We start from the raw sequence: 12,010 nt of genomic DNA, 5'->3' as shown, positions 1-12,010 counted from the left end.
ATCGAAGCATTTCACATTAGAAAAAGAGGCGATATCTGCATAAGTGAGCCGTCGATAGCATTACATGAAAAAGAATTCTTATTTCTAGATAAGTCCGTGACTTAGAGTTTGGTGTTACTTTGTAGTGATAATCTCGATGTGCGTCATGTTGTGAGCGCACGTGGGTTTTGGTGACATAGTATATATATGCGTGGTGCAGTTTATTAAAAAATAGTTGTGAGTACAGCGTCGTCCTGTCGTCTTTCTCTCCTAGTGTCCCCGTTTTTTACGCTGTTTCGTCAAGATGATACATAACCAGTACCAACTCGCCCAAATGTTGATCCTTCTACTTGCAATCATCGGCTGGTTCTAGATGGACTGGCCGGACGGCTTCAAGAGGTCGTAACCAGCATCTCCACTAGGCGTCACATAGCCAAAGACGTCGCTGCTGTCTTGAAGGAAAAGAAGTTTGTTGGGCGCACTTGTGCTCCCCTGAAAACGCATTGAATAGACAGGCGGTGAAGCAGCTGTCAACAACGCGACATGCGCAGGCGAGTCTCGGCGATTGAATACCGCGGTGGCTGTCCAGGAAGCATTTATCTTTCGGGGCGGTTGTTTCTCGAAGCTTCGAATTAGAACGAAAACACTAGAAATCAGGAAAGATTATTGTGGGGACTTCCGGACCAAATACTCTCCCTATCAAAATAAGATAGGCCGCGCGGCACTCGAAAAAGGAGACGATACATGAAGTTTCCTTGAAGCACTGATAGTACAGCCGGGCGCCGCTGGAGGGTAAAAACATAACAGATCCATGCAAACAGAATGCGTAGTTCGCAGGAGTATACTGGAACTGTAATATCGAGGATATCGGGATTTTTGTTCTCGAACCATGCAGGCGCGCACTGCCGGACCTTCACATCCCAGCGGTCGCAGTACTGGTAAGCTCTGACTAATGGCAACTTCGTGGTGACGTGCTCCGCTGGGAAGAAACTTCCGCTTTCGTAAAGGCACAGGTGCATAATCGGCACATTGCGTCGCAGATGTAACCGCGGTCCCTTTGCACCCATTTCACTACTGACCGTGAAAAGCTTCAACTAGTATCGGTTAGTCAAAGCAATAATCGCGGTATACATCCAGCGATCACACCCTGTGATTACGTGAAATGGCTACAGCGAGCAGACACAAGGGTGACCACGTAATCTGGTGACGCATTTTTCAGTCGCTGCAGACTGGGCGTTACGATCTTACCCCGTGACCGGGTAAAGCGACTGGGCCAGCTGGGCATCGATGTTATGGTAGCGGTGGTTGTTTGCCGCTGCTTGGGTTTTGGTCTGAACCACCTGGTTTCCCTGTAGCGAAAGCTACACTACGCTACCTCGGACAGTCTTGGCGGGGTGACTAGTTTTAACTGAGATCTAGAGCAAACCACACGCCCTTCCGCAAGGACCCGGCACGGAGAAGCGGCGGAAGCGGCCCGATGGCGGGGAGAGATCAAGGAAGTTCTATACAACCTCCTTGGGAGAGATAGGCGGCGACGAGAAATAGGCGAAGAGGGAATGGAGACGTGCGCGGGACCCGTGTCGCCACCTGCCGGAGGAAGGCGAGGAGGCTGCCGTCGCTGCGGTTCCTCCATGGCCGTGGCGATGGAGGAAGACGAACATCCAGCTGTGGGCGCTCGTACAGCGGCAGTCAAGCTTTCGTTATCAACTAGGGTTACCCAAAGCTCAGCCACAGAAATTTTTTGCCTCTTCCACTCATAGCTTACAAAGCAGATGTCCAAGTAGGTACAGTGAAACGTCAGTTATTTGTCACCGGGTTTTACTCCAACCCGGGTTTTACGACGGACATGTCGAGTCACGCGAAGTCCCCGTATCAAGAAAGCACTAATAACATTGGTTATCCGTCACGATTTTACGTCTGATTCGCGTTATCCGGCGACCCAGGCGAAGCCCGTGACCGATCGCCGGACAAAATGAAGGTGCCGCGGGCCTGTTCCGTGGACCTTGAAACCGATCAAACAATTCTCTCCGGCAAAGCTTTCTTTTCCGCCTCATGTTTCGTAACTCTCTCCTGGGGCAGCGGCTCACTGCTGTCTCCTCTTCACAATCGCTTTGCCCCTGTCCTCCCCGGCTTATTTTCTTCTTTTGTTGCGCAGCGGTCGCAGAGGCAGCGTGCGGGTGTTCATTCTCCAATTCTCCAACTAAGCAGGGAATTGCCAGCGAGGTTACGATGACAAGCTTAGCTTTCCACATGTTTGTCGTTATCGTGTGTGGCACGATTCGCATTGCCTGGCAGTAATAGCCGCAGCAGACAGCGGTACAAAGTTTCGGCACCTGATTTGGATTCGCATTTCATTATTTTTCGCGCAGTTACTTTTTACCGATTCGGGCTTCTGAAGCATGCAGCGCATTAGTTTGTAGTTTACATTATGATTTACGAGCAGTGTGCAGTGCAGGCCGCCGTGGCACGTCCATGTCAGTTGGGCTGCCCGCGACACGGTTTCTGGTTCTCTTGTATAAGACTTGTTCGAGGGATTTCATAACATACCGTCTGCCGTATTAACTTTGATTACGCGGAGACAGTGGCAGTTCCATTCATTGGTGTGATAACCTTCCTCTGCAATTGAATCCCAACTGCCTTACGAGCGAGGAAAAATTGGTCTTCGCTCAAAGGCTGCAACGTGAACGCCGTAGTGACGCTCTTGTGCGACAGCGTTTGTGCGGGCAGTAGCAGCAGCAGCAGTAGTAGTCTGCCGAACGAAGCTCAAAAGCATTACCTCGACGTCAAGTGCTGTTTCGCGCAGTCGTACTTCCTACGAGTTGCAAGACACGAGTGAAGTCGTCGCGAAAGTTAAGCTGATTTCCAGTTTCCCTGTTTTGGTATCGGCTTCAGATATGGCTTTTGTACTAGACCACTCTTCCATAGGCAAGGTGTGGGTGCACCTGTATTGATATCTGTCCGAAGGCAACTGCGCTAAAGAGTAAGCATTTCGTGCGGCAGGCCTTTTTCTTTCGCAACCACAGGTCCATTCTCTGGGGGTGATGTGGGTTTCCCAAGGGCAAGTAGAGCATTAACACACAATGTCACTGCGATTATTCATATCACTTGACGTCAGGGACGAGAATCGAGCGATAGCGGCGCGAAGGACGGGCGTCGAGGGCTGTTTTTTTTCTCTCTGTATCGTCGGGGCGTTAAACCTCAAAATCCGTGCACCAGTTTTTTTCCCTCAAAATGCGGATGCATGCGTAAAAACAGCAGGCACTTTCATGGTCATAGCGGTTTTCAGCGCTGCCAAGAGAAGAAATCACCCGGCAAACGTTTGCGTGAATACCATCTATGCAAAAGTAGGAAGCGTGCAATGGCGACGTGGGGAAATGGACAGAACGCGACGGTCAAAGACCGACCAATACTACTCAACAGGGTCGCATTGTTTCAAGTAAATGCGTGAACTGGAAGGATGCAATGCCCTAAATTCATATTCAATGCACGCACCTTTTGCTCTGGTTAAATGACATGTCTTCCACTGGTTCTTAGATGCTTGAAAATACCTCCGAGAATCTCATGCACCCGACGCGCAGTCGTCCAGCAGAAGTCAGCCGAATTCTTCAGACTCCCTCAACCGCACAAATACAACCTGATCTAAAGAAACGGAATGCATGCCTACCCCGAGAAGCTGAAAGACGCCATGGCAAGGAAGGACTAAAAGAAGACCCACGCTAGATTTGCCCTCCAGCGTCACATGCGGCGCCACAACCAAGGGCTTTTGCGGCCCCACTCACTGAGTCCGATTCTGTTTTTCTAGGTCACGTTGCACGGCTTTAAATTCCTGACAGGCCGGCACCCCTTTTCCTAAGGAAATACACCGTATTTGCTGACCTTTCTTCTTGTGTAAATAACCATGAATTCCAAGAACCATGAAGAACCAAGTTTGAAAGAACCATGCATTCCGGTCTAGGCAGCCGACGCTGCTAAATTTTTGTTTATTTGGAGAGATTTGAATTTCAAACTTCCGAACTAGAAGTGGTGGTATGCCTGCTTTGCAATGTCGAAGCAAAGCTTTAGCAAGAACTCTTCGGGCAGGAAATCCCAAAGGTTTTTTTACAGAACTTATGTCTGGCTCCATGCTGTATATCGACTATGCGAGGTAAGTTAGACCGTGCTGCCAAGGGAACATTCCCGAATACGCCAGTGCCTCGGGCGCAGCTCGTTTCATAGGCACTGCGCACCTGTTTAGTTCATTTAAACTGGGGCCTTCGGGGTAGGGAAGAAGAAAGGTGTGCCCACAATCCGCTACCTTAAAGTTTTGCACAATCTGTACATATAATAGGTTATATCGCACTAATGAACGGCAGGTGTCGGGCCGAATATCAAGCTCATTTTCAGACGACGTCATTGACGCCTTTCTAACGCACTTGCTACCTAATCGGTAAATGTCAAGTACTTGTACCAACTTTCGCATAGTTTCGTTTCCTCTCTTTCGTATCACCTAGCGCATGTCAATCGGTCGTTTGCCACCGCCAGACTTGCAATGTGCGGCAAGACAACGATTAACTTCCCGAATGGTGTCGTCCTAATTTCTGAACCGGTCATTTAGGCACCTGCCGGTTAAACTGACATAAAGCGACCAACAAGTCAGAAGAACGTTGTAAACATGTCCCTCAACGCATGAGACTTACTGTTCACAACGCTTTGTGTTGCACCCATTACTTCTAAAGATAATAGCCTTTCCTTGGCTTCTTTAACTGGAAAAGTTTGGTCTGCCGGCATGTATTGTAGTCTGTCTGTCCCGCGATTCAGCCGCCCGGCCAAAATTAATTTTTAAATTAGAAGTTCATATAACTCTGCTGCGTTTAGAATAACAGAGGATGAGGATGAGAGGTGGGCGCTGTAGGGAGGAGATGCATTTACCTGGCTGGTGCGTCAGAAGGTTATCGTATTTCAACGACATTTGCAGCGAGGCGAGCAGATACGCGGCCATTTTTTCGCACCCGTCATTGTCATCACCGTGTCGAACCTCACAAGTATAAGGGATTGCAACTGGCTACCATCGCATTCACTCGCTAAGCAATTTGTTTTCAATCCGTGGGACCCGCCGGGAATACGCTACAACCGTTTTCTTCTCACCCTTTTGAAAAAGGTGTTCATGTTATCTTTACCACGACAAGATTTAAAGTTCCTGAAAGTCGCTTCAGGGACCGATACGATCAGGTGGATTGGGTAGTTAGCCCCGTCAAAACGGCGAACTTGTTTGTTGGACGCAGTTTGCACCGCATGGAGGCACGATTTTGTCAGGTAGCTTGAAAAGAACAATTTAACTATTTCCGCTTTACCACCTTGGACTCTGCTGAATAATAACGAAGAGGTGGTTGTTGGCGCCTGGGTCGTACTGGCAGCACACAAGATTCAAACAAAAGCGAAGGCCAATGCCAAAAATATTATTGATTTTTCCTTCGGACCCTCATGAGTAATGTCTTGTTGGCGAAGTATTTGTTAAACAAACCTCGGGTTCCAGTAAGAGCGGTTTGTAATCTTCCTTCTCTAGAATCCAGAAACAACAAAATTGCCCTCGTAACCAAACAACTTCGCCTGCCCCTAATGGTGCCCGACGCACAACCATCACCGTATCACACCGTACAAGCACGATGTTACTAATCATATGCGCCATAATTGAGCGAATGCAAAGGCCTTGCTTTTGTCATAGACGTTTTCATTCTGGGTGCAAAAGTGACCTAACAGACAAGTGTAATTAGCTTCAGAAAACAGTTGACACCTAATCAAGACTCATTAGGAAACACAAGCGCACAGAACTTGTCAGTGAGCTCTTCCACACTTTAAAGGGCCATGTCATGGGATAGCGATAAGTACATGTCTTTTACATCCACTGAGAAGGCTTGGTTAAAGAGGTTACCATTAGCTTTAGCAAAACAGATCATGCGGTCACAGGCTTTTGTTTAATGTGGATCCTTAAATACTAGTTTGTTTAAGTGCCCGTGTACAAAAGCGCCTACTCACTTTGGCGCGTTCCTCGCTGTGTGGAGGGAAATATCTGGCGTATGCATTTGCACCAAAAAATATCATAAACAGACTGCAACTTTCGCTTTTGTTATTATCTGGGACACATTCCTTAGCTTGAGCGCAGCTGATATACTGCCCTCTGAACGACGAGGGCAGGATGTCTGTGGCAGAAAATAGCTGACGGCCATTGGTTGAGGAAATTATTAGGCTGCGCACACACCAGTGCAGGTAAGATCATGACACAAGTGGTTCGATTAGGGAAAAATATTCTAGAAACGCTCACAAAAAATACGTTCCAGTATAGTACAGCAAGCTTCTAACAGTGTATTTCTACCAAGATATAGAAATGTCAATTTTTCTACCAGATCAGGTAAAAACAGATCACACACACAAAAAAGAATCCATCGAAAAAACAGATGAAAATAGGTTAACCGATTTCTCTGGAGCTCCGGACTTGTAGCTGCCTCTGTCAACCGGGAAAAGAAACTCTGGATCAACTAGGACGTCTAATTTTCCCCTTCTACGAGATCACACGCGTCATTATTATGGTGAGTTTCTGTTTCTGCCTGTCTTTGCTACACGGTCATTTTGAAACAGCATCTAGTTCTCCAAGATTTTATAAAAGAAAAACAATATAGCTACGTAATTTCGTGGCCTTCTCAAATTCTAGAAATCTATTTAAAAGGCAATACCTTGATGATTTACGGCTTCACCTACCCAGAGTGCTCGGAGCGTTTAGCGCATATCTACTGCATCACTTGAAGTCTTATTTCATCATGTTGAAGAATCTTCATGAAAATTCTAGGGCTGTGGCATGCGGCACAGAACTATGCTATATTGGGTCAATTGTACGTATTCAGAACTCATCAATAGTGTATTAGAATAAACGTGCATTCTTTGCTACCCGGTCTGTGTCGCCGTGATGAAACCGACATATTTCTTTTCAGCTGCGGTCGCTACAATTCTCGTTCTCGTGTCTGCCGATGATTTTCGTAGGGCCTTTACCTACGTGAAAAAATTCAATTGACATCAGAGTTGATTACCTTTGAAACTCTCGATGCGGTTCCAGTTTATGGCTTAAGGAAACCGGACTCGGAGACCTTTCCTAGGACCGTGTAAATAGTGCAATTGGCACTTCGCTCCATGGACAACGCGTTCGAACGCCTTCGTAACACCTCTGTGGCACAGTGTTGCCAACAGGTCAAGTGAATTGGCATCTTCGTCAATTATTGCAGTCTTACGCGACCCTGTGCGAATCAGGGCACGTGTCAAGGACCTCGCCTGTTCAGCCACCGCTCCTAATGACCCATCAATGCGCCCCTTTCACCTCGTGTGGTTGCCGTGTATATAGCGCGGTAGCCTTCTAGAGAACCCTGGGGACCATCCCACGTGCTAGTATAACTGGCGCTTTCAGTAAGATAAGTACACACCTCCATGTGCTTCGTCACGAAACGACATCAAGGATCACCAATGTGACCGTGTGCGTTTGCTGCTCGACGAAGTCACATTTCCAGGAAAATCAACATTATTTGCAGGGGAACTTTATAGCCGAAATTGTTGCAGAAGTCAACGTTTTACCAATCACAAGATCAGACGCAGCTTTGAAGTCGGAGTATTGCAGACCACGAACTGGCCACAGCAGGCGCTTACGGGCTTGGCGGTATTGCTGACTGAACGGTAGACTTTTCCTGGACGTCGTTGGCCCACGTGTTTTGATTTTTATCGTTTTTATACTTTAAAGCCAGTTTCTGGCGTGGACATTTGATGGATGGAACGGTCAGGTGGCTTATTGCCAAACACTAACGACGACCAACACATCGGTATCCTCACTGTCACACTCCCAAGCTCCTTGGATTTCTCCCTAACTGCTGGACCTTAGCGGATTTCTTTTGAAGTGATTCTGCATAGGGACAACGTTCAGAGGATGAGATAATAGTTTTTTTCTGGTTGCTCCCTGAACTTGGGCGAACCACATTTTCAAGCCAGTTCATGGCCTTGTCGTTTGCCCCTTTCTACACGGCACCATTATTGTCCTCGCGTCTATCCGCGACGTAGTGCTTCCCAATAAAGCTTTCTGTACCACCCCGTTAGCGACTCATTCGTCTTCGGGTTGTTGAATATCCCCAAAAGTGATTATCTGCGTCCTCTATTCAGTTGGCCTTCAGAGTACCACCATCGTTCATGCTCCTTAGCTGGTCGAACACACCTAATTTTGCGTCTCTGGCGTTAGCTTAAGCATCGCTCACATTCTCAATAGCTCGACTGCTGTCCCTCCGCACTCTATCTATGTTCGTACGAAGATATATTGCGGCGTCGGCTAAGACATTTCCGCCAAGAGATAGATTGGGTTCTGAAAGACTACATTTTTGGGATCAAGCAGCCCAGTAACAGCAAAGGCACTGCCCAGTTCAGCAAATACGTCCATTCCGTTAGCTAAGTGTATTGCAAGTTAAGTATATTGTGATAAGATTGTTCTTAAAACATCTGACATTACCAGAGTGGCCATGTTTGTTTTCGGGCATTGAGCTCTTGCAAAGTTGGTACAACTATTTTTGTGCCACAATGGATCATAGGCTGCACGATGAAGCGTTCATTTACAAGTTCTAGTAGTCACCTAGAGTTTAGATTTTTCGGTCATCCATACGCTCAAGCAACTGGCAGCTTGTGCATTAAAATAATGCAAGTAATGCAGAGAGAACAAGTCTTGTGGAAGCTCATAAGAAATTCTTTCATCGTGCATAAGCGTTCCGGACGTGCCTGGGACGTGTGTAAGTAACTAACCACAAGGGCCACTTCCTGTCAGCCGTAGCATTCTGTCGAGTCATTATGTCTTGAATCGCGCACACGACAACTCAAGTTAAACGAGGTTGAGCAAAAGAAGGGGTTTCGTCAAGCCACCAAAGGAAAAAAGCTAAAGAAAGGATTCCTAACGTTTCGACATAAATTCTGTAAAATAAAATATTAAACAGACGACAAAAATCTTATGAGATACAGCATGGCGTTGTTTAATGTTGTTTAAGTGTTTATTTAAGTGTTTATAAATGACCGTTGTTTAAGTGTTTATAAATGGCCTTTAGTGGTTTTCTAGCATAAACAACAGGTAGTAACCGGCGTACCAGTGCAGCTCCACCTAATTCGGGTTAGTGGGGGCACCGGTTAACTCCGCCTGGTATTCAGTTTGTTGAGCATAACGTAAAGAGACAGACAGTGCACTCCCGCTACCTGCATGAGGTATTTCGGTGACACAATGCAACCAATGTGGCTTAAAGCGACTCTGCAACACTTCTGGTAAGCTCTTTCACCGTTTTCCTCGCGACTGAAAACACTGCGACACCAATAGTTATCGCCGGCACTGAGCGGTGCACCGTGATTTGCTCGTCGCAGGAGATACGCCTTCCGTTTCTGCTTTGATTTTGTGGCGTTCCTTACAAACTTGCTACCGAATGCGTTCATTGCTGTAACTAAAGGGAAGCTGGCCAATAGTCGCTACAACAGTTTAACGACGTCATTCCAGCAGCTGAAGAACGCCAGTAGCGGGGAAGAGAGAAAAATCTTTTGAGCAGGTTTGCAAGTTTTGTTATGGGCAAATAGCATTAAATTTTTGCCTAAATACTCTTGTGAGCAGGTTTCCAAGTTTTGTTATGGGCATAGAGCATTAAATTTTGGCGTAAATGCTCTGCGACCCACTAATATAACTACTGGATGTGTTGGTCGACTACGTCCTACAAGCATTAAGATTTCGAAAAGGTTTTAAAAAAGCGTTGCAGGGCTAAGCCGCTGCTCTAGTGGCTCCGTCTCAGCGTTTCGCAGTATCGGTAGCCACTGTCGTGGCGTCGTTTGACTCCATTCTGCTTGCCAACAAGTACTCACGAGGTGGGACCGAATATGGCTCGCTGTTCCAATGTGTCGGGGAAAATAAGCACTAGGTCTATTTCATCAAACCGTATTGAGGGTTTGGATACGTTTAGATCCCACCGAGAAACTATCCGAGGGATCTCCTAGTTTTCTTTCGATGGATAATAAAGGTAATAGGCTTCTCCCTCTTTGACTTCTTAATAACTGACAACATAGTTTTATCTTACCCCGCGCTGAAATCACACGTAACAGGTGAGGAATTGTAACCGAGTGCTTTTTATTCTCGCTTCAGAAGCTCGAGGATTGGGTTTATCCACAGTACCAGAGTTCTTCAATGCTTTTGCTGTTCACGAAGCTTCGGCGCCAGTGTCTTGTTGGTACTTCGTGTTTCCTGCAGGCGCCACCGCCGCTAAGGGGGCACCCGGCGGCCGCGCGTGCCGCAAGCGGCTGCGGTGTTTGCCCGGTCTCGGCATGCGAGCACTCATAGCATTTTGTCAACCCCCTCTGACTTAGCTAAAACATGTTCCCCTGGTTGTCCAATCTTCGTAAGCATACACCGCCTACCTTTCACGGGCGGATTCTTTTCCAATTTGCCGCTTATGCTTACTCCTGCCGTGGTCGATGGCTGCACCCTCATCCTGGGGTTTTAGCTCATCATTATGTTTACATTTTGTAAATTTCCTTGGTTTTTAAGCAGAAGTTACAAACATTATGAGGACGAGAGCTATGTAGTTAGGGGCTGTGAATTGATAATGAAATGGGTAAATCAAGTACACGTCGTTTAGGGAATGAAATTAATAATTTAATTGCGCTGTGGTGTGTATAACACGCCAGATAGAGTATGACACTGCAAGTGAAAGTCCAATACATGTTTGACAGATTTCGCCGCACGTTAAAGATACCCAGGTGGTAAATTTTAATCCGGAGCCCTCAACTGCTGCGCAGCTAATCGCCTGTGTAGCGTGGGCGCGTTAAACCTCGAAATCAAATCAAATGAAACACAAACTTGAAAGGATTTAGGACTGCTGCTGAGAGACAAGGGACGCGAACACGGAAAGACAGGTTGCACCGTGTCTTTCCGCAGCAACTCTTTTAAATTGTTGCATGCCTATGCAGGCGCCAAAAGAAGATTGAAATGAATATTCTCATGGGTTACAAAAAAATTCGAAACCCCCGTCTACAAAGAGAAGCAAACCTGCGAGATTCCTACACTGCAGGAAAGTTTTCCTAAAAAAACGCAAATTTTCCTGCAGCAGTCAAGCCACAAATTTTGTGTAAAGTTATGTTTTCGGTTTTCGATGTTTGTCTTATTGTACAAGCATGTTCTGTTTTTCATTACAGAAAATTTATGCCAATGCCCCGTTTTCGGTTTTTCGTTTTCTGCATTTTACAAAATTCTTCCGCTATTTAAAGCTCTTCTTTCCTCAGCAGAAAATCTGTGAACCTTCTGTTTTTACTTATTAGCATTTTTACAGACCATTTCTTTTGGGTACACATCGTTTTTCTTACAGAAATTATAATTTACTTTTTCCCGTTTCTGGTAAAATTGTTTTGCTCCTTCAACAAGTATAAGGTAGAAACAACAATCTCTGCTAAAACACCTCAAGGCAAAAAGTATTCAGCACCCCGACATAATTTCGGTTACGGTACTTCATAAAATATATTTCCTGTTTCTTTTTCACGTCTTGAACGTTCTGCAGTTTAATATGCGGTGTTGCAACCGGGTGGGGCTAGCCGAGCCGAGCTCCGTCGCCTCCGACATACGTGTGGTAGCGTGGTCGCTGTTGCAGTCGTGAAGAAGTCCAGAAGCCGTAGGCTAACGTAACTGTTTACTTCATAGCGAGAGGTGAGCCGAAGCCAAAGAACAATGCCCCAACGGGCGAGGTAACAGTACAGGACTCGAGCAGAATGACATCAGTGATTCGCAGCTCAAACAGGAATGGGTTACAGCGCTTGGGCGGCTCTATTTATACCCAAAAGCGGTAACGGTCAAAACAGCGTTCCCTCTAGATTTTTGCGCACGCTACGAACGTCACAGACACACACAAAGCTCTTTCCAGAGTTCCTGAGCAGTCGGTAGCGTCGGCGCATGCTGAGTCCGAGAGAGGGGAGAGAGAAGGACTCCGCTGCGATCGCGGGGCCTCTGTGTCCTTGGGACGGG

General features: G+C 46.7%; 1 protein-coding gene across 1 annotated transcript in view; it reads right to left on the bottom strand.

The window, feature by feature from the left end:
• Positions 1–348: 348 nt before the first annotated feature.
• Positions 349–12,010, bottom strand: part of LOC144175401 (uncharacterized) — a 108,512-nt gene continuing 96,850 nt past the window's right edge. Inside the window, exon 2 of the mRNA XM_077704483.1 lies at positions 349–471. Within this exon, the coding sequence (XP_077560609.1) occupies positions 349–471 (123 nt within the window). The remainder of the gene's footprint in view (positions 472–12,010) is intronic.

Source organism: Haemaphysalis longicornis, unplaced genomic scaffold, assembly GCF_048455015.1.
Source record: "Haemaphysalis longicornis isolate Haplotype H1 unplaced genomic scaffold, Haemaphysalis longicornis Haplotype H1 scaffold_3, whole genome shotgun sequence".
NCBI lineage: Eukaryota > Metazoa > Arthropoda > Arachnida > Ixodida > Ixodidae > Haemaphysalis > Haemaphysalis longicornis.
The sequence above is the reverse complement of the archived record's forward strand: the minus strand, read 5'-3'. Positions and strand labels throughout refer to the sequence as shown.